We start from the raw sequence: 23,775 nt of genomic DNA, 5'->3' as shown, positions 1-23,775 counted from the left end.
GTAGACAGCTGTCTATAAACCAGGAAGCAAGGTTCACCAGACACTGAATCTGTCAGCACCTTGACCTCAGACTTCCTAGCCTTGAGAACTGTGAGAAATAAATGTCTTGTTTAAGCTACCCTCTCTACGGTAGTTTTTTATAGCAGCCCGAATGGACTCAGACAGTAGGTAATCACGAATCTATAGTAGATCCAATTTGTCTTACATGACTTTTTCTCTAGCAGTATTTGGCTGGTGGGGTGCAAAGATGGAAAAACTGGATTGTGGCTTCATAACAGGGTGGAGGAATTTCTTTGAATTTTCTATGTAAGGTAGAAATGCAGATGAAGAACACAGTTCAGGGTACTGATAGAGAATGTTACGACTAGTAATAGGATAGATTGTAGAATCTCAGCTGGATACAAAGAGACACGAAGAAAGGCAGGCGCATGGATTGGGAGAAAGTAGATGAGAGAGAGCTGGGGGGGGTTCCCACTTAGGTCAAAGAAGAGTGGTAGGAGGAATAGTTAAACATAGTAATACCAATATGTATTTATCTGTATACTCAAATAGAAAATATATACATTCCTTTACTAGGATAGCCTCTGCACTTACAAAGAAACATTCTTACTCAAAAAGGACATACACAAAATGATGTAGCTATGATACAGTTTATTCTAATGTACTAAACCAATAAAATAACAGAACAACTCATTTCTTTGGGAAAAAAAACACCAAATTCTATATATGCAGGATTGGCTGGATTGACCATAATGTAAAATACATTAAAAATATTTAAGTACACCACACCTAAGAAAGCTTTCTATGTAAACAGTAGATACTAGCTTTGCTAAATGACCAGACATTTGGAAAAATCAAAACACAGTTGTAAAACAGATACATAAGTTAAGGTTCCTGGAAACTTAGAAAAAGACTGAATTGTTACGTTTTTACCTGTACAAAAAAAAATTCTTCAGCCTTTCATTTTCACCTATATTTTCTTTAACAGAATTAAGCCCCAAATTTAAAGGCTTCAATTCTTTTGTCCTAATGCCTCAGGAATATCAGATTTTCCTTCAAACCTGTTGCTGTCTAAAAAGGAGCAGACCATTTAAAGGGCGGGAAAAACAAAGATATACAGATTTCACTTCTGTGCTACTCATGCAGATTTCTGCTGAGGAAGGGTTCCTGAGTTGGTTACCAGTTCACTCAATTTAGTTCAAAAATATAATAGCTGGTTACAGGATTAAACTGGCATTCTTGTAGCCCAGCAGCAGCTCTCTTTATCACCGAAAATCAGTTAGTGACATTGAGCCCTTAGCTTAATCTGCACAAATGCAATTTGGGAATTCTGTGGTATGACGTTAGCTTATGTAAATGTAAAATGCAAAATTCTGAATATGAAAGAATTTATTTTTTAAATATACAAGTTGTTGTGTTTTCTCTATAATTATGTTTTCCATGAACAAACGAAAAACAAAATGGCAAAAGGAGCTGAAAATTTTGAATGTTCCAAAATGAGAGAACTGGAAAAATTTCATATATAAAGACATGACTGAGGTAAGCTTATATTGTAAGAATAATTGTTTATTATTGTATGTAATTGAACAGCAAAACAGCCCTGTCTGAAAGCACTGGATCAGTCTTCCTGAGTCCTTCCAAGTCATGATTCTACATGGCTACAAGGAAATATTTTTAATAAATGCAATTTGTCATCAAACAACTAGTTTTTACATTCTTAAATAACCAACTTTACTATAGCAATGATTTAAATACATGTGCTGTTAAAACAAAAGTTATAAACATACTCTGAATTTTTTTCTTTGCTTGTGAGATAATATTAAAAAGAGATTCCACAACTTCCTGATTCCCTAAGAACTAAGAACCAAAACATGAAACATAATAAATAAATATGAAAACTGGAAGCCAGGAAAAGGGGATAGAATACTGAATATAATAAACCAGTGTATTAAAAATCCAGTATTTCAGTATTAAAACGTCATCTCAATACAGTTAGGTTTATTGCTACAATAAATAAGCTTCATATTAAGGCACCTGTAATTACCTATGAGAAAGATTTGGATTCAAAACAAAGGGAATATGCAATATAAAACTTTTTTTCTTGTATTCCCATGTCACTACCGATATTTTATCAATTTTAAATGTAAGTTTTTGTATGGCAGTAGATGAATGTCTTTGAACATATTTCCTGAATATAGTTAAAATGCTTATGATACTATGATACTTTCATTAATGTATATGGTACCTTAATTAAAGTATGTGACAGTTCAATGGAAAAATAGGCAAAACCAAGTGAAGATGGATGGCAAAGGACTAAATATCAGAAATATAACTTCTAAGAACAAAAAATATATTGTCGGGTCGGTGACTATGAGCAGATCTTGGCCAAATCATTGAACTTTGCTGAGCCTCACTCTCTCCATCTATAAATTTCAATACTACCTGCTTTGTCAAGCTCATGAGGCTGTTGTGAGATCAAATCAGGTGATGCAAAAACACTCGGCAAACTATGAAGCCTTGAACAAATAAATGGTATTATCATAGGCCAAAATAGCTCAAGTTTCTGACATCCTCTCTAACAGATAAAGTTATGGCCTGTTCCTTTTGCATCCACTTGAAAACTCCCAGTTTTAATCCATTAGATAGTTGTGGAATGAATGGAGCAAAAATTTATGCAAAGAGAAAATTTCTAAACCTTATTAACCAGAATTGTAGAAAATAATTTGCTGCGAGTGGGGAACCCCACTGCTTGCTTGGGCTCAGGCTACCTCTTGACAGCTCCCTATGAAAGAGGGAGCAGACTTCTCAGATGCTGGCCTTTCCTCAGTCTCCCTAACCATCTGCTATCATGCAGCAGGCATCGTTCCATAAAAGAATTAAATCTCATAACAGCATATAAGAGTTGTAGGAGTATAAGAAATATAGCTGAGGTCAATCACAGGTACTTTACTCAGCTTGGCACAAAGTTGAAATGGTTCAATAATCCCTACCAGGTTCTCCCTTGCTTGGTCCACAAGCCCTTCCTCCATGTATAGAACGGTTACCTAGGCCAGCTTTTTCCAACCTATGTTCTGAGGAACAATAGTTAGGTGAGATGTTAACAGGTGAAAAACAGATCTTTGTTAAGTAGGTTTGGAATATGCAGGGGGAAATCAGTTTATGTACTGCAGAATTTCTCAGTCTTTGATGTACTGACTGTACATTCTAAAGAGGAATGGAGTGTACAATATTTCCCAAACTCATTTGACCACAGAATCTCTCCCCTTCATCCCACAAAATATCTAGAGGGGCTAACAGCTTTTACAATACTCTTTGGGAAATGCTATTCTAGCTAATTCACCCTGGTTTTAAACATTCCAGGGCTACGTCTGGCTAAAATTACCCTTTTAATTTCTGAAGGAGAATCATTTTGCTTACAAGGTCAACTATCATGATAACCTCCTAGATTCCACTCCGTAAGTATCCGGCCCAAAGCAACTTAGAACTAAATTTCCTTAACTACACACTGAGAAATTCAAAGAAGTTATTCTCATGTTAATGAAAATTATAATCTTTTTAAGGAAATCTTTATGTTCTTCCTAAAACATTAAAAATACAAAGATCTAATTCTAGATCTTAGGACCTAGAATCACAATTACTTTGAGGAGATGGGAGTATTTTAGCACATCACTGCAATTAATACTATTACTAACAACAATAATAATAGGAGGGGGAGATGGAAGGAGGAGGAGGCTGCAACAGCAGTATTGGCTAAGAACTTATTTTGCATCTTAATCCTCATACACACTTTATGAATTTAGGACCTACTATTACATTCATTTTAAAGATAAGTACACTGAGGTTTAGAGAGATTAACTGATTTACCAAGGGTCACACAAAGTAGGACAGAATCTCAAACTCTTATCTGACCCCTCATGCCATGCTCTTAACAAATATAATGCCATCTTTTATTTCAGTGATGAAACAAAAGCATTTAGAGGTCATACTCTGACTGTTAAACAGGAAGATTAAAGCATGTGTCTATAAATCCAACTTGATTGATATTTGGTTTTGGATTTCCTTTTGAGTAAACTCCTGTGCCCTAAAGAAGACATTTTAGGTGTTTTTTTTTTTTTTAAGCAGAGAAAAATAGACTGCTATTTACCAATGATAAGTTTAGATATGTATGGGGAGGGTTTTAAAAATCTGCATCTAAGGTGAAGACATTATCTGTAGTTTCCGCCATAACTGCAAAACGCTGATACTCTGAAACTCGTTTCTCAAAGAAATTTGTTTTCCCCTCTAAAGAAATGTTTTCCATAAAATCAAAGGGATTTTCTGCTTGAAAAACCTGAAAAGAAAAGAAATATTGTTAGACATTCTGAAGAAGCCAAATTATATCCCACAAGAAGAACAATAGATAACTCAGGTCTCCCAACACCTGTCTAGTCGCCTAAAGATCACACTATTCGGGTTTCCCTGGTGGCGCAGTGGTTGAGAATCTGCCTGCTAATGCAGGAGACACGGGTTCGAGCCCTGGTCTGGGAAGATCCCACATGCCACGGAGCAGCTGGGCCCGTGAGCCACAACTACTGAGCCTGCGCGTCTGGAGCCTGTGCCCCGCAACGGGAGGGGCCGCGATAGTGAAAGGCCCGCGCACCGCGATGAAGAGTGGCCCCCACTTGCCGTAACTAGAGAAAGCCCTCGCACGAACCGAAGACCCAACACAGCCAAAACTAAATAAATAAATAAATAAAGTAGCTATAAAATTAAAAAAAAAAAAAAAAAAAAAGATCACACTATTCCCTAGGGTCCTGGAAGCACTCAAGGCTGATGATACATTTTAAGATGACTAAGATCACCTATTAACCTCTTAAAGAAACTATACGAGCATCTCTGGTATTCTAAGAAGCAGAAAGGAAAAAAAGACTATTTTAAAATGGAAATGAAAGATTTAATGCCAAACTAAAATGACTAAAATGTCTTCACAGCTTGAGAAATCTAAAACACCATAGATATTATAGGCATTTTTCACAGGTATTACCATTAGATAGTCACATATACATGATACTACAAAATATTAAATTACCAACAATGTACTGTGGACATAAATATGTTTCTTAGTTCATAAGAGAACATATAATCATCAAATTGATGTTAAGGGACCATGATTGGGGAAGACAGAATAAATGCTGTCCATAGTAACCCCAAACAAAAAGTGGCACATAAGTTGACAAAACTTTTTTACTGCTTCTGAATTCAAGAGGCAGGCTTGGAGATAATGCTTGATGGAAATGGAGACATTTCTATGATCCATGAAGAACAATAAAAGAGGATTTTTAAAAATTAGGAATATTCCAGCAGGAATTATGAATACCACAGATAAGAATATATTCAAATAACCCAATTAAAAATGGGCAAAGGATCTGAATGGACAAACGTTCCTCTAAAAAAAGATATACAAAGGCCAATAAGCACATGAAAAGATGCTCAAAATCATTATCCATTAGGGAAATGCAAACCAAGGCTACAATGAGATACCATTTCACACCTACTAGGATGGCTGTAATAAAAAAGACAACTTATTGTGGTCATCATTTCATGATGTATGTAAGTCAAATCATTATGCTGTACACCTTGAACTTATACAGTGCTGTATGTCAATTATATCTCAATAAAACCGGAAGGAAAAAAAGATAATAAGTGTTAGTGAGGATGTGGAGAAACTGGAACCCTCATATACTGCTGGTGTTAATGTAAAATGATGCAGTGGCTTTGGAAAACAGTATGGTAGTTCCTCTAATGATTAAAAACAGTTACTATATGACCCAGCAATTTCACTTCTAGTTATATATCCAAGGTAAATGAAGACATATGTTCACACAAAAACTTATACATGAATGTTCATAGCAGCATTATTCATAATAGCCAAAAATGCAAACCACCCAAATCTCCATCGACCGATAAATGGATAAATAAAATTTGGTATAATCATATAATGGAATATTATTTGGCCATAATAAGGAATAAAGCACTGATACATGCTAACATGAATGAAACTTGAAAACACTATACTGGCTTTGTATATACCATATACCAGTATATGCTATGTATCATATATTGTATGATTCCATTTATATGAAATGGGATTTATACAACAGGCAGATCTAAAGAGACAAAAATTAGTAATGCCTAGTGCTATGGTGGGGATGGAGGAAAAAGGAAATGACTGATTGTTAATGGGTATAGAGTCTCTTTGTGGGGTGATAAAAATATTCTCAAATTGTTGTGATAGCTGCACAACTCTGCAAATATACTAAAACCACTGAATTGTACATTTATTAATAGGTGAACTGCATGTTCTGTGCTTTATATCTTAAAAAAGCTATATGTATTTTTTTTTCCAAAAAAAGTTCATATGCTGGGTGTGGTTGAGTTGTGGAACTCTGTGAAATTGTCTGTCAGAAATAGTGTTAGAGGCAGTGAAAAGGTGAGTTTCACTCACAACAGGATACAGTGGAAAGAGCACAGAACAATAGTCATAGATTCACTGGATTTTAAAACTGGGTATCTTCCAAAAAATCTGATCCAAATCATTCATGGCATGGACAAAGTAACTAAGACCAACCTAAATTAAGTAGCTTGGTTTTGACACATAGAAGTACTCAAATATTTATTGACTAATCCAAAACTAAAAGAAAAGTTGAAAACAACATTAATGTGGCTCCTATTTAGAATTCTGTATAAATGACAACCATTTGCTAATTTAAATAATCTCTTATTTTACCAAAAACTATCATTATAAGAATAATTCTTTTTGTAGTTCCTTGAGTTCAAAGTTTAGTTCATGTATTTTAAATTGTCTTGCTTTCTTAATAGACATTCAAGGCTACAAATTTTCCTCTGAGGATCTGTTTGGCTGCATTCTACAAGTTGTGATATATAGTAATCTTAATGTCATTTAGTTTATATTTTCTATAGTTTATATTTTCATTTTTACTCTCATTTTAAAGGATATAGTCTCAACTTCTAAGTAGATGGAACTTTTTGGTAATCTTTTATTGTTAATTTCTAATTTTATTGCATTAAATCTAAGAGGTCAGTATAATTTCTGCTTTTTGGAATTTATTGAGATATTTTGAAGGCCTGTGGAGAAATAATGTTTTATACTACATCCAGATTTTCTTCTTAGGAGGCATGTTTTATATATCTACAGTTAGCAAGTTCCCAGAGGAAAAACTAGACCCAGGGGTGTGTAGTTTTCCAATAAGCAGGAGAATGTGGATGTGTGGGTGTGAGGATATGGTGGTGGGTTAAAGGATAGTGAGTTCACTTTAAGGTTTAAGTAAAAATTAACAAATTAACTTTCCTATAACAAACATATTGTATAACTTAGGAAAAAAAACAATTTCTTTTAATACATAGTTTATAAATTTCAGAGATCATATTAATGTAATTATAATCTTTATTTCTCTCATTAATGATCAGTAAAAAGAGAGGATCTTGCAACTAAAATATATAAATAGTGATATTTTACAGTTTATAATTACAAAAAATCTTTGCCCCATCTGACTTTTTCATCACAGTATCTTTGTAGTTACCAGAAAATAAATGTATTACCAAGAAAGGTAATGATTACCCCAGCATCATGGATTTCATAATTCTTCTCATTAATTTAAACTTCCATTTCCATGCTGAGAAATCAAAACCTATAATTTCTAATTAACATAGTATAGTACATAGTAAATTTCTGTGAATGTTCCATTTATGATGAATACAATGTGAGCATTTAGTGTTCATTTACTATATGTCTGACACTATTTTAAGTGCTTTAAGTATACCAACTCAGCAACAATAATTTGTAGTAAGGATTATTATTATTATCTTCACTCTACAGATGAGGAAACTGAGACAGTGGTTAAGCAACTTGCCTAAGGTCACATTGCTAGAAAGTGGTGGAATCAGGATTCAAACCCAGGTAGTCTGGCTGCAGCCTCCACCTCTTAAGTCATGTGAAAAGCACACCTGAAAATTCAGGTACATTATCTCTGATAAACAAAATGACAGAAATAACTTAAAGACAACTGAGTTCAAAAAGTCAAATTATGACAGTTAATGTCTTCCTAATAATGATTTCCTATTTAAAAGCATTAACCCCCAAATTATAACATAGACACACGGGGATTTATCTGAGGGTAAACATATATTTGCATATTAAATCCAATTACTTAAAGATAGTCCTGTTAAATAGATACCTACAATTATGTATTACAATGTAATTTATTGAGCTTATTAGTTCTAAGATTTATCAGCATGTACTTCTGTTATGAATTTCATTTAAGTTTCATTTAAGGATTTTGTAAAAATCAATTTGTTGATGCAAAACAAGGCTGTCGTGGACAATTAAAAAAAATAGACTAGTACGTTACAAAAGCTTTCAGTGAAATATAGTACGTATTTTAGAGGTCTTACCTGACTGTAACGTTTTAGCTAGCAGTAATACGTTTTAAACACCTTACCTTTGAGAATCCAAGTTCTGAAAGCAATCTGTCAGCTACAAATTCAATATACTGTTTCATCAAAACACAATTCATTCCGATGAGGCCAACTGGCAAGGCTTCTGTTAAAAACTCCTGAGATATAAAGAAAAACAGAATAAAGTAGAAAGAAAGAACAATAAATTGTATGTGTTTTCCAAATAAAAAGAGGGTTCTAATTTTATTAATCTGCTAAGTCACTGATCTTGTTCAAGGAAAGTACACTAGGATAAATTCTTTCAACATGGCAAACAATGCTCATGTGCTTAAAAATGTTTGGGGTGTTGCTATTCACTTACTATTTCACATTCTCATATAGCCAAAGTAAATTGAAACTATTACACTACCGGTATTTTTTAAAGTAGCACTTGTAGGACCTGAATTTATATGCTTTCTCAATAGAAAAAAAGGAGATACTCTGTTCTGAAATACCCAGAAAAAGATTAACATGACTATGAAAGGGAACTGGGAAAGACAGAAAGTTCAATTAACAGAGAAAATGAGAAAGAAATAGAAATGGATCTGGGAATTGGGAGATAAACTGAACTCCAATTATATTGAAACACAGTGGTAAAGTTTTAACAAAGAAAAAATAAAACATATTAACCATTTGGATTTAGTTCTAAAAGTGATTCAAGATACCAAAATGCATTTTATGCCTTTTCTCTCTTCCCAATATGAAAACTATGGCTGTTAAAGTATGCACTATTAAAAAGAAGTTTAAAAACTTATTTTACTTTTCAACTAGTTCTTTAAAATGATAAAAGTACATTCTAAGTGAAGCATCCAGGTCTTTCTAGTTAGAGATCTTTACATGCCCTAAATCATACTTTACTATTCACTAATTCATTTATTTATTCATTCTGTGAACATTTGATGCATGCTTCAAGCTAGATACCCTGTTAGTTTAAGAATACAAAACAAGAAACCATCACTGCCCTCTAGCAGCTAAAAATCTAGAGAGCTAAGATAATTAAAATAGTTTGTTATGGCATGAAATTTGACAGATCAATGAGACAAAAAAATAGTCCTGAAACAAATTGTAGTATACATAAAATCTTAATATATAATAAAGACTGACTTATAAACCAAATTATAAGTTGACATAATAACTGCAATACATCATCTATTGGTACTGCCAGGTTGACCATATAATATTGCTGATACCTATTTTGACCTACAAAATGGCAATTTCATATGTGTCAACCTAATGAAATAATGGTACAAACATCAAAGAAAGAGAGATGTGCTAATTATGTAAGCTTCCCTGCTTACCTGCTCAATTTCAACAGCATTAACAATGATCTCCCTAACCCTTTCTTCTGAAGGCTTATTTACTAAGTATTGAAACATCAGGCAAGCAAAGTCACAGTGAAGCCCCTAAAATAGAAGAAAAATATCACTGTCAAAGGATGTTTAATCAGCTATTTTCACACAGTGATGTATCAGGCATTATATAGTAGTTAGGTAGTTTGGAATGCAACACTGAACTTCTGGAAGACAGAAGAAGGATTAACAGGGCCAGGAACTTCTTTTCTTCAAATCTTATTAAAATGCCAATTATAATAACCTATAATGAAAAATTTTCAATGCCAGCAAATCTCAGTTCATTAACATGAAAGATTAATTAACAACAACAAATCTGCAACCAAAAGCATTTTGGAAAGGAAAACAAAGCAAGAAGAACCAAAATGCAAATTCGCTCATTTTTAGTGTTTTTTAAAAAATTAAGAAATGATTGAAAAACAATTAAGTATTTAAAGAACAGGTGAAACTCAGAGATTTCAAAAACACAAGTTATATTGAACAAGAATGGCTCAAGATGAAAATAAATTCAGTGTAATGAAAATGGAAACTGAAGAATTAAGGATACCATCTGAAGCTGTATAAAGCAGAAATGACATTGCAGATAACTCAACGACAAAAGAAAGCAAAATTGTGAAATACCTTGAGAACAGAATAGTTATGCAAATATATGAAATGATATAGAAATTAAATAACTGGAGAACAGAATAGTTATGCAAATATATGAAATGATATAGAAATTAAATAATTGGAGAATAGAGCAAGGAGATTCAACCTACAATAATCGGGATTTCAAAACACAGAACAGATGGTACAAAGCTGAAAACAACAGACGAAAATTTCAAAAAAAAAAAAAAAGAGAAAGGTCAGAGACATAGAAAGATGATGGAGTTCTAAACAAAATTAACAATTAGAGACTGACAACAAGGCAGAGTCAGTTAACATTTCTAAACTACAAAGAAAAAGAAATGAATCTGTAAGCCGACAAGGGAGGAGAAGGTGGAAGGAATACACACTTTAGAGGATTACAAATCAGAGCTGCTTAGCTTTTTCTAAATGAACCAACAAAAACCCAGACAATTGAAAGATAAGACTCAAATCAAGGGTTGTATTCCAAGGATTATGTACCTAGTTAAATTGTCATTCCCAGAAGAAACCATTAGAAAAAGACCTCTTTAAATAGCTAATCTTAGAAAATTTACTAGTGAAACATACCCCCTCCACTTGACTAAAGAGGATATTTCAAATTACCAAAGGCTGAATTTCAAATGAACTGCTGAAAGGTGACAACATAGTGTTGATTAGAAACGATAGCTAGCTACCTACTACAGAGATGAGTAAGTCAAAGGCAGGCACTCGTAATTGTTAAATCAATAAGGGAATAAAATTAATTTTGAGGTTTAAAGCGACTCTAATCAAAATCCTAGTGGGGTTGTTTTTAAGTTAAAAAATTAATCTGGAAGGCTAAATGGGCAGAATCTTTTAAGAACACTTTTAAAATAAAAGTTATGAGATTTAGCCTACTAATTATCAAAACATAAAAAACTACAATAATTAAAATAGTTTATTATGGCATGATATTGACATATAGGTTAATGAAAAAGAAAAAGCCCTGAAACAGATTTTAGTATACTTGAAGTCTTAATATATAATAAAGAAGACATCACAAGTCAATGGAGAAGGAAGGATTACTTAAAGAGAATTGGAAAAACTTCCCAAGTGTGTGAAATAAAATTAAGTTACATTCTAACTTATCCTATGCTTTATTTATATTACATTCCGTACTTGTACTAAACAAATTTCAATGGCATTAAAGAGTTAAATGTTCAAAAGCCAAAAACAAAATATGTTTGACTATTTAACTCATCTCTGAAAGTAGATCCCACGAATTTCAGGGTTTTGTACATTAAAAGAACAAACAGGGGACACACAATTTTTGAGGGCAGGAGCCCACTGTGTCCCCCTTTGCCTGGCAAAGTAATAGAGCTATCCTTTTCTACTTCACCCAAAACTCTGTCCCCTGAGATTCGATTTGGCACCGGTATACAGAGAGGCCAAGCTTTCGGTAACAATTTTGGTGATCACCAAGGGACCACCTCGGGGATGGTCCGGGGGGGGGGGGGCGGGTGTCCCTAGAGGCCAGATCACCTGGGACCCTTGTCTGGAGGCCAAGCCCCCAGTCATACGCCGTCTGCCAGCCTGGCAGCTGGAACTCTGAGGTGGGAATAGACAGAGGAAGACGGACCCCCCTAGCAACTGCTGAGGCCCTTTTTGCCTTGAGGACATTCCTCTCTTCCTCCTGCCTGGACCGCCCTGGACTTCCTATTCCTAGGAATTGTTTTGGCAAAGCAGAAAAGATAGCGTCTGATGTCGCGACACCTCTGCCAGAATCTGGGTAAGTCCCTGGAAGTGCACTCCCAGGCTCCTTCAATTTTGTCCCTCTGAAGAACTTTTGGTTCCATCTGGGGAACGTTTGGTTCCCATCTGGGGATTTTCTGTTTCAGAAATCCCATCTGTAAGGCGCTGCTTAGACTAAGGTCATGGGATAAGTAGGACTTGGAAGCAGCCACTCTGAGCTTTGTGCTGTCTGTTTTTTTCTGGCATAAGGCTTCCGTCTGCTGGCGAGGGTTCTGATTTGTTTTCAGTCCACTGGTGAGTGTTCTATCAATCAAGTATAGGAAGTGCTCCTTCTCCTTCTTCTTTTTCTTCTCCTTCTTCTTTTCCTTCTCCTCCTTCTTCCTCCTCTCCTTCTTCTTTTTCTTTCTTTCTCCTTCTCCTTCTTCTTCTTCCTCTTCCTCTTTCCCTTCCCCTCCTTCTCCTTCTCCTTCTTTTCCTTCTCCTTCTCCTTCCCCGCCTTCCCCTCCTCCTCCTCCTCTTTCTCCATTTGATAGCCCCCTGGGGAAAATCTTGGCAGACTCATCGACCTATAGTTCTAACCCTATAACTGGGAAAAAAATGAAATTCTATTGTAATTCTGTTTGGCCAACGTACATTCTTGAAAATGAGGAAAGATGGTCTTTGAATGGTAGCCTAAATTATTATACAATTCTCCAGCTAGAGCTGTTTTGTCACAGGAATAGAAAGACAGGAGAAATTCCATATGTTCAAGCATTCACGCAGTTACATAATAAAAATGAGCAGCTAGGTAACAAGCTGATGGTACAAAGAGAAAGGAAAGTCACTTTGCCTAGAGCTGGTTGTTTCTGAAGGGAAAGGGAAATAAGGGAGACTGAGAAAAGAGTGGTACATGTTTTGTTTGTGGGACCATGTTTGTTGTATGTATGTATGCATGTCAGTACTTACACTGACTGGTTGAGACGTCTTTGAATAACAGGGCTCACTAACAGGGCTCACGTGTGACAACACCAGGGAATCCGTCCTATGGTGTCTGGGTTTGCCTGTGGCAGAATGCTGGTTGGGATTTTCCCTTTTGGACTAGCCTTGTTATGGGTGATCAGAGCCCTGTTCCATCTTATAACACCCCACCCAGGGTATTTTTACAAAATTGGGAGATCTTCAGCTATTCCCCCATGAAAAGAAATTGTTATTTCTCTCCCCCTGTGCCTGGGCCCGCCAGAACACTTATTTTATCTAGACCATCTCTAGTTCCTGAGACTGAAGAAAAAGGCAGGGAAAGAAGGCCTTTTTAAACTCAAGCAAAAAAACTGAGATCTCTGGTTCAGTCTTTATGTAAAAGTTAACTTGTAAATGAGCTCTATCTAATTGACTTAAAAGTAAGCACTTACAAATTAAATCTAAATGTCTAGAAAATTGGCCAAGATAAATTTTAGGACCACATGATCTGGGAAATATTCAGTACTGAATTAATATCTGCTATTGAAGGTGGCTTAAGCTTGTTGGTTTGATTAATATAGACCTGTCTTTAGAGTCATCAATGTTAAGTAATGCAAGTGAGATAAGAGCTTTTGGGTAAACTCTTTAGGAATAATTCTCCATAAGAAAGCTCATGTTTTTAAAGTTATGCATAATCAGGATTTTCAAAGATTGGATTAAATCTAGTTGGGTAAATGGATTTTGTTGGGAGTGGGCTAGGGCAAGACCAGATTCCTATTTGCCCTTGAAATCTTTTCACTTTGGTAAAATGAGTAAGTATTGTTTGGCAGTTTCTAAAGGTTCTTTTGACCTCCAGCTAACTTTGAGATTCTTCAGAGGGCCCCTGAGGCATCTCAGAAAGAAACAGTTAACTAGGATTATTTGGTATGTTAAACTAAATGTAATCAGTCAAGTTAAATGTAATCCTGGTTATTGTAACCAAGTTTCTTTACCAATTACATTGCAGTCAGATGCTTAACTGAGCCCTTTTAAGTCTTTCTGTTGCTGTACTCTGATGCTTTTGCAAAGGTGCTTCATCTTCAGGAAGACTTACGTGAAGGATCCCTTTTGACAAATACAAGTCTCTGATAAATTTCATATCATACAGCTGAGCTGGTTAATAAATTTAAAAATCTTGATGGAGAATCTGATGGCTTCATAAAAAGTTAGCAAAAGGATTAGTTACCAAGTGGGCTGGTAAATAATGTTTATGGTTTTCCCAGACATAGGGAAGCCCTTCCCCTCAAGCTACTTATGACTTAGAACAATTGGGTAAATTACACCTCTGTAGGAAAAATTGAAATATTCTTTTATCTCTGCCTGGTCCCTCCAGAAATTGGAGACTCTTGGGTTATAAAAATGAGGGTATTTTAGAGAAAAGAATTATGTTTCAATAGATAGGAAATTCTAGTTCCGTTAATTGAAGTTTGAATTTATGAAAGTTATTGTGTTAGCCACACTTTTGCCCTGATGTTTAGGAGGAAAGGGAAACTACCTAGTGAAGGTATCAGAGTGTAATTACTCATCATGTACCACTGCTTGTTTTAGGTCTATTGCTGAAAGCACATGTACAATGCTTGTGTGACAATTGGGTATAAATGATAAAATGTATAGCCTATAAAGCATATCCTCATTAACATACCTCTGTGCTTGTTCACTATACCTGATCAGTTTTCCCCCAATGTGGATTGACTAGGCAAATACAAAGGAGGCCTAGCACCAAGGGACATGATCTACACCTGGGGCAAACAGCTGAATCACCCTGGCACCAAGGGACAGATATTTTGATCATCAATGTCTTCTACTGAAAGACTTGCAATCGAAAGGGGAAATGAAAGAAAAAAATCTGCACATATTGAGGTATGAGGAAGTCACTCTGGCCTATACATGGTTTAACTTTAAAAGGCGGTTAAAAAGTGGCCTGTTTTGTGGCCTTTCAGACATGCATTGTACATCTGCTTTAACATTGACATGGGAAATGCATTTGAGAGTCAAAATGGAGTAATTATGATAAAACTACATGACCATTGTGGATGTGATTTCAGACACATTCATTCCTATATTGTCGCAAACTTGGAATTTTCTGAGCTATGTCAAACTCAAGGATGCCACAAGGATTTAAAAATTCCCCCACCCTCTTCAATGAGATTTTGGCTAAAAATTTAAGAGGATTACACCTGGATCAAGGTTGAGTAGAGGCCTTTCCAGCCAGAAGGGAAAAAGTAGCAACAGTAAAAAAGAGAAACATCTCTAACACAGGAAGAAAAAAATTAAACAGTATGTACAACAGATTGGTCAATTGTTAACTGTATGCATGGATGAGTTTATGTTCCATAGGTCTCCCCCTCACCTGGAAGCTCTCTTGCATCCCCTCAGAGCAGGAGACCAGGTGCTGCTGAAAGTATGGAAAGAGCAAGGACCTAAGCAGCAGCTTAAAGAGAAACAGAAGGGATCCTAGGAAGGGATCCTATGACATTCTTCTTACTACTCACGTCTCTCTAAAACCGGATGGAGTAAAACCATGGGTACATCACACCAGAGTAAGAAGATTACCAGAGACTGACCAGCCAAGCCTGCCTACAGCCAGCGAGCTGACTCCCGAAGCGGACATCTCACCCGTTGGGAAACTTAAGTATTTGTTCTGACAAGCGGAATGAAAATTCTGTTTTCTTAGCCTTTCTCATACCTCCTACCTATAGATTCATATGCTGATTCTTTTTGATAGTTCTAACTGCTAGATATGTGGTCAACTTCCTATTTCCAGGTCTTCAGGATTGCTTTGATGGGTTTTCCCCATACAAGGAATGGTTTGGAAACAATTGGCTACAACAAGTCTCTCCTAAGTACCAGTTCCAAACTGGCCTTCAGACCTATTCTCCTGAATTCCTAAGGGAATGAGATCCGTTCTGTCTACTAAAGTTCCAGTCGTCACTCTTACCTCTAACGGGACCAAGGAATTGAGATCTTAATCATATAAGACTTGGATCCAGGACGTGGAACTCAAATATTTTTAATTCGGTATCTATTCCCCCCAAATTAGGCAGGACTATGCCCCATCTGAGCAGGAAGTAGTCAGAACAGTCATTGCCCACTTCCCTGAAAGATTTGGGGAAAGATAAAAACTGAAGTGAGGATTATAACCAAGTCTCCCTAAAACAGGGTTCCTCCGTTTATGATTAACATCTCTATCCAAAATGATTGTTCCCTTTCTTGTCCAATATCTGTCCTCAAGATTGAGGAGTATCAAAGAAGAGGGTGGAGTGAAACTGAGTGAGGCCCTGTGGGGCTCCCGGGCTTGGAGGCCCTTTTGTCCCCCATTTATTGTAGGCAAGACTCCAGCCTCCATGACCTTCCCTGAGTTCCAAAGGGCAGATTCGAACAGAGAAACGTAGTTTTTTTTGAGGTCAGGAGCCCACTGTGTCCCCCTTTGCCTAGCAAAGAAATAAAGCTATCCTTTTCTACTTCACCCAAAAAAAAAAAAAAAGAACAAACAAAATTAAAAAGCAAAGGACAAACTGGGACAATATTTGCAGTAAATATAACAAAATTCATATTTTATAGTATATTCATGTGATAAATATAACTAACTCAATAAACAAATACTTATTGAAAGAGCCCAATCAGTTACTGTGCATTGGGAATATATACCAATGGGAATAAAAGCAAAAGACCAGAACAGGTAACTACAGAAAAAAAGACAAATGACTAGTATCACTATGAAAACAATGTTCAATCTAAGCAGTAATCAAATAAATGCAACTAAAACTAATAATGAGATACTAACTACTCCTATCAAATTTATCCAATATTTAACAAGTAAATCTGGTAAGGGTATAGTAAGAAAAGACATGTTCATACATTGTTAGGTGGGGCTGCAAATTGTTATCAGATTTCTGGAAAGAAATCTGCAAGTAAGTATGATGGCCTTTAAAATGTTCATACCTTATACTCTAGTAGTTTTATTTGTAGGGAATCTAGCTTAGGAAAATAGTATGAAATTGAGACAAAGCTTATATACAAAGATAGTCATTTTGCATTATAGCAAAACAAATAAACAAAAAACCAGGAAACAACTTAAATGTCTAATTATAGTCAAATAAATGATACATGTACTCATTAGGATATGTAATATATATCTAACAAAACTGTTTCCAAAAAATGCTTAATGTCATAGAATAATGTTCATAATATTCTGCTTAGTGAAAAGAGATGATCTTAGCTCAAAAAAATATGAAAAAAGCAGAATATCTCAAATTATAAAAATATGTTTGTATATATTTACATAGGTTTAAATGTAGGAAATTGTCCAGAAGGAAATACCAAATATGAAAGGTGGCTATCTCTGTGTGTTGAGACTGAATGATTTTATTCTCTTAATTCTCTATAATAATCATATATGACATTAATAATAAAAATTATTAGAAATTTAAAGACACAAAACAACACAAAGTAATTATACAAAGCATTTTTTTTTCTTTTGGCCACGCCACACAGTTTGCAGGATCTTAGTTCCCCAACCAGGGATTGAACCTGCTCCCCCTTAGCAGTGAAAGCACGGAGTCCTAACCACTGGACCATGAGGGAATTCCCAAAAAGTACTTTCATACATATTGTTTCACTGCATTTTAACAGAAGCCTGTTAAGGTGTATAGCTGAAGAAACTGAGGCTCAGAGAAGTTAAGTAACTTGACAAGGTCACTTTAGAAATAAGCTGAGGAGCCAGGATTAGTCAATCAATGTGACCCGAACGGCTATAATGGTCTAACACTGAGAACACAAAGATAAATGACAAGGTTTCTGCACTCAAGGAACTTGAGTCCAGTAGAGGAGAGAGACAAGAAGTGCAATACATGTTACGGACTCTAAGGTAGGGACAAATTCAGGTTTCAAAGGAATAGAGCAAAGAGTGGTCAGTTTTACCTCATTGGGGTAGGAAAGTTTTAAGTGGCAACTTGTGAGAAGGTAATCAACAGATGAAAAAAAAAAATGGTAGAAAAGATGGAAAGAGTGTTGCAGACAGAGGGAGACAAGATTTAGTTACTGATTGGATATAGCTGAAAAAAAAAAAAAAGAAGCACTCTAAAATGACTCCCAGATTTCAAATTCGTATGACTGGGTAGAAGGTAGAGGCACTCAGTGAGACAGAGAAAACAGGAAGGAGAACACATTTCAGGAGAAAGATGATGAGCTTGATTTCTGAAATACTAGGTTTGAAATATCTATGGAGCCTTCCAGAAGAAAACGTCTAACATGCACTTGAATTTATGGGTTTGGAGCTCAGGAAAGAATAACCAGGCTGAAGATAAAGTTTTAGTTGTTATGAGCATCTAGGTGGCAGCTGATTCCATGGGAATAAATAAGATCAGCCAGGAGGTCATGTATAGGGAAGGAGAACGACCAAAGTGGGAACCCAGGAGTACATTGGTACATAAGGATGGGCAGAGATTGAGGAGGAACAGTAAGAGAGGTAGGAAGAAAACACAGAGTCTTAAAATCCAAGGAAGAAATGACTTCCTGTTTTATTAATTAACAGGATATTTGTGTCACCATAAGCATTTTCAGCAGAAAGAAAAATAAATGAACAGCAGCTATGATTACAAATATAACTAGAAGAATACTTCATTCCTTACTTCATCTCTGCTGATGAGTTCATTGGAAAAAGTAAGTCCAGGCATAAGTCCTCTTTTCTTTAGCCAGAATATAGCAGCAAAAGATCCAGAGAAGAAAATTCCTTCTACAGCAGCAAAGGCCACCACCCTTTCCCCTGGGAGACGAAAAATAGTTTCACTTTCTGAAATATCATACACTGCAGACAATTTCAAGCTTATATATGTATAATATATACTTTTACATATATTTTTTAATAACAATATCACAACTGTTTTGCCAAGAAACACAATCAACAAGTTAGTGCCACAGCCAAGTCTTCAGAGGAGGAAGTTTGCCACCTCTACCTACTAGAGCAGAAAGGTATGTCAGCTTCAGGTCTTATGTCCAACACTGGACTCCTGCAGGTCTTGGAATGTGGACAAAGGAGAGCCTTCCACACGCAAAAAAAGAGGTGATATATCTGTGCACCACACGTGCCTGTGAGTGCAGGTACGTGTTTGTGAATGCAATATGTATATACATGTATGTTTGTACACTATGCTCTGTTGACCCTTTTGAAAACAAAAATAGCTCTTTAGACTAGTGAGTTATTTGTTTTAGGATGGAGACTTATCATTAATTTAACATAGATTACTATATTTTCATCTTGCTATTAATAAGATAATAGGTATAATTGATTCATTTTTAATTGACATAAATGTGATGTCATGTGAATGTTCATCTATAAGGGAACTAGACTATAATTTTATACAAACTGTGAATAAGAGGAACATTGTCATTTTAACTATTCTATGCATTCACATGAATGCTACAGAATGAAAATCATAACAGAAATAATTATAGAAGGCTATTCTTTTTGGAGAGGATTAAAAGATTATGAGGGGTAAATTTTACAAATTTTCAAGAATAGATGTGAGCTACAAATGTTCCAGAACACTTCTTCTAAAAGCTATAATGAATTGTAAAGGCCTTATGATTTTAGAGATAGGAAAGTAGGATGTATTTTTAAGATACAGCTAACCTCTATGATGAAATGCAATAAGATTGTGTAACTCATACTTTTTTTGATGTTTGAAATGTAATTTCATTACGTATATTAAGGTTGAATCTATATATTTAATGTTTTAAAGTTCTTTAAAGATATTTTAAAAAACTAAGCAGATTGTCGCAGGATGACTGCCACCCTCCTCTATTTTCTCTATTTCTAGGTTACTTCTTTGGTAGTGTCATGAAAGACATGCTTTCTGTGAGCCATTTTCTATCCACACTAATCTTTTCAGTGCATATTGAACACCTTGATGTTTCCCTTTGTTTTTCTCTAAAGCCAATGTTTCTCAAAATGTGCTTCTCAATCCACTTGTGAGAAAATCAGCTGGGTATAAAATGCAGATCACTCTCTGGTGAGGACCAGGAATCGGCAGGATTCTTCCACAAACTCTCCAGATGACTTTATGCACACTGAGAACCACTGCTTTTCTCATTCTTGAAATGAACTGAAAGCAATGCAGACATATATGTTTCACTGGTTCTCAACGTGTGGTCCAGGGATCCCTGGAGATCCACAGACCCAGGAGGTCTGTGAAGTCAAAACTATTTTCATAGTAATAATAAGGCACTATTTATCTTTTTTTTTTTTTTTTAAACATCTTTATTGAAGTATAATTGCCTTACAATAGTGTGTTAGCTTCTGCTTTATAACAAAGTGAATCAGTTATACATATACAATATGTTCCCATTTCTCTTCCCTCTTGCATCTCCCTCCCTCCCACCCTCCCCATCCCACCCCTCTAGGTGGTCACAAAGCACCGAGCTGATCTCCCTGTGCTATGCGGCTGCTTCCCACTAGCTATCTATTTTACATTTGGTAGTGTATATATGTCCATGACACTCTCTTACCCTGTCACATCTCACCCCACCCCCTCCCCCTATCCTCAAGTCCATTCTCTAGTAGGTCTGTGTCTTTTTTTTTTTTTTTTTTTTTTTTTTAAAGGAGAGTTTTCCCTTTCCTTTGGTTTTTTTTTTTTTAATTAATTAATTAATTTATTTATGGCTATGTTGGGTCTTCGTTTCTGTGCGAGGGCTTTCTCCAGCTGTGGAGAGTGGGGGCCACTCTTCATCGCGGTGCGCGGGCCTCTCACTGTCGCGGCCTCTCCCGTTGCGGAGCACAGGCTCCAGACACGCAGGCTCAGTAGTTGTGGCTCACGGGCCTAGTCGCTTAACGGCATGTGGGATCTTCCCAGACCAGGGCTCGAACCCGTGTCTCCTGCATTAGCAGGCGGATTCTTAACCACTGCGCCACCAGGGAAGCCCAGGTCTGTGTCTTTATTCCCGTCTTGCCACTAGGTTCTTCATGGCCTTTTTTTTTTTTTTTTTTTCCTTAGATTCCGTATATATGTGTTAGCATACTGTATTTGTTTTTCTCTTTCTGACTTACTTCACTCTGTATGACAGACTCTAACTCCATCCACCTCATTACAAATACCTCCATTTCATTTCTTTTTACGGCTGAGTAATATTCCATTGTATATATGTGCCACATCTTCTTTATCCATTCATCTGTCGATGGACATTTAGGTTGCTTCCATGTCCTGGCTATTGTAAATAGAGCTGCAATGAACATTGTGGTACATGACACTTTTTGACCTATGGTTTTCTCAGGGTATATGCCCAGTAGTGGGATTGCTGGGTCGTATGGTAGTTCTATTTGTAGTTTTTTAAGGAACCTCCATACTGTTCTCCATAGTGGCTGTATCAATTTACATTCCCACCAACAGTGCAAGAGTGTTCCCTTTCCTCCACACCCTCTCCAGCATTTATTGTTTCTAGATTTTTTGATGATGGCCATTCTGACCGGTGTGAGATGATATCTCATTGTAGTTTTGATTTGCATTTCTCTAATGATTAATGATGTTGAGCATTCTTTCATGTGCCTGTAGGCCATCTGTATATCTTCTTTGGAGAAATGTCTATTTAGGTCTTCTGCCCATTTTTGGATTGGGTTGTTCGTTTTTTTGTTATTGAGCTGCATGAGCTGCTTGTAAATCTTGGAGATTAATCCTTTGTCAGTTGCTTCATTTGCAAATATTTTCTCCCATTCTAAGGGTTGTCTTTTGGTCTTGTTTATGGTTTCCTTTGCTGTGCAAAAGCTTTTAAGTTTCATTAGGTCCCATTTGTTTATTTGTGTTCTTATTTCCATTTCTCTGGGAGCTGGGTCAAAAAGAATCTTGCTGTGATGTATGTCATAGAGTGTTCTGCCTATGTTTTCCTCTAAGAGTTTGATAGTGTCTGGCCTTACACTTAGGTCTTTAATCCATTTTGAGTTTATTTTTGTGCATGGTGTCAGGGAGTGTTCTAATTTCATACTTTTACATGTACCTGTCCAATTTTCCCAGCACCACTTATTGAAGAGGCTGTCTTTTCTCCACTGTATATGCTTGCCTCCTTTATCAAAGATAAGGTGACCATATGTGTGTGGGTTTATCTCTGGGCTTTCTATCCTGTTCCATTGATCTATATTTCTGTTTTTGTGCCAGTACCAAACTGTCTTGATTACTGAAGCTTTGTAATATAGTCTGAAGTCAGGGAGCCTGATTCCCCCAGCTCCATTTTTCGTTCTCAAGATTGCTTTGGCTATTCCGGGTCTTTTGTGTTTCCATACAAATTGTGAAATTTTTTGTTGTAGTTCTGTGAAAAATGCCAGTGGTAGTTTGATAGGGATTGCATTGAATCTGTAGATTGCTTTGGGTAGTAGAGTCATTTTCACAATGTTGATTCTTCCAATCCAGGAACATGGTATATCTCTCCATCTATTTGTATCATCTTTAATTTCTTTCATCAGTGTCTTATAATTTTCTGCATACAGGTCTTTTGTCTCCTTAGGTAGGTTTATTCCTAGATATCTTATTCTTTTTGTTGCAATGGTAAACGGGAGTGTTTTCTTAATTTCACTTTCAGATTTTTCGTCATTAGTGTATAGAAATGCAAGCGATTTCTGTGCATTAATTTTGTATCCTGCTACTTTACCAAATTCATTGATTAGCTCTAGGAGTTTTCTGGTAGCCTCTTTAGGATTCTCTATGTATAGTATCATGTCATCTGCAAATAGTGACAGCTTTACTTCTTCTTTTCCGATTTGGATTCCTTTTATTTCTTTGTCTTCTCTGATTGCTGTGGCTAACACTTCCAAAACTATGTTGAATAATAGTGGTGAGAGTGGGCAACCTTGTCTTGTTCCTGATCTTAGTGGAAATGGTTTCAGTTTTTCACCATTGAGGACAATGTTGGCTGTGGGTTTGTCATATATGGCCTTTATTATGTTGAGGAAAGTTCCCTCTATGCCTACTTTCTGCAGGGCTTTTATCATAAATGGGTGTTGAATTTTGTCGAAAGCTTTCTCTGCATCTATTGAGATGATCATATGGTTTTTCTCCTTCAATTTGTTAATATGGTGTATCACATTGATTGATTTGCGTATATTGAAGAATCCTTGCATTCCTGGGATAAACCCCACTTGATCATGGTGTATGATCCTTTTAATGTGCTGTTGGATTCTGTTTGCGAGTATTTTGTTGAGGATTTTTGCATCTATGTTCATCAGTGATATTGGCCTGTAGTTTTCTTTCTTTGTGACATCTTTGTCTGGTTTTGGTATCAGGGTGATGGTGGCCTCGTAGAATGAGTTTGGGAGTGTTCCTCCCTCTGCAATATTTTGGAAGAGTTTGAGAAGGATAGGTGTTAGCTCTTCTCTAAATGTTTGATAGAATTCGCCTGTGAAGCCATCTGGTCCTGGGCTTTTGTTTGTTGGAAGGTTTTTAATCACAGTTTCAATTTCAGTGCTTGTGATTGGTCTGTTCATATTTTCTATTTCTTCCTGGTTCAGTCTCGGAAGGTTGTGCATTTCTAAGAATCTGTCCATTTCTTCCAGGTTGTCCATTTTATTGGCATAGAGTTGCTTGTAGTAATCTCTCATGATCTTTTGTATTTCTGCAGTGTCAGTGGTTATTTCTCCTTT

At 36.1% G+C, this 23,775-nt stretch overlaps 1 protein-coding gene across 1 annotated transcript in view; it reads right to left on the bottom strand.

Annotated features, from left to right (window-relative positions):
• Positions 1-634: 634 nt before the first annotated feature.
• The window catches only part of RRM2B (ribonucleotide reductase regulatory TP53 inducible subunit M2B), a 43,772-nt gene continuing 20,631 nt past the window's right edge, over positions 635-23,775 (bottom strand). Inside the window, exons 6-9 of the mRNA XM_059901946.1 lie at positions 18,785-18,918; positions 9,792-9,896; positions 8,499-8,612; positions 635-4,330 (exon numbers count right to left, since the gene is read on the bottom strand). Of these exons, the coding sequence (XP_059757929.1) occupies positions 4,178-4,330; positions 8,499-8,612; positions 9,792-9,896; positions 18,785-18,918 (506 nt within the window). The 3' untranslated portion in view covers positions 635-4,177. The remainder of the gene's footprint in view (positions 4,331-8,498; positions 8,613-9,791; positions 9,897-18,784; positions 18,919-23,775) is intronic.

This window comes from Balaenoptera ricei, chromosome 17 (genome assembly GCF_028023285.1).
Source record: "Balaenoptera ricei isolate mBalRic1 chromosome 17, mBalRic1.hap2, whole genome shotgun sequence".
NCBI classification, from domain to species: Eukaryota; Metazoa; Chordata; class Mammalia; order Artiodactyla; family Balaenopteridae; genus Balaenoptera; species Balaenoptera ricei.
This window is presented reverse-complemented; position numbering and strand designations above follow the sequence as displayed.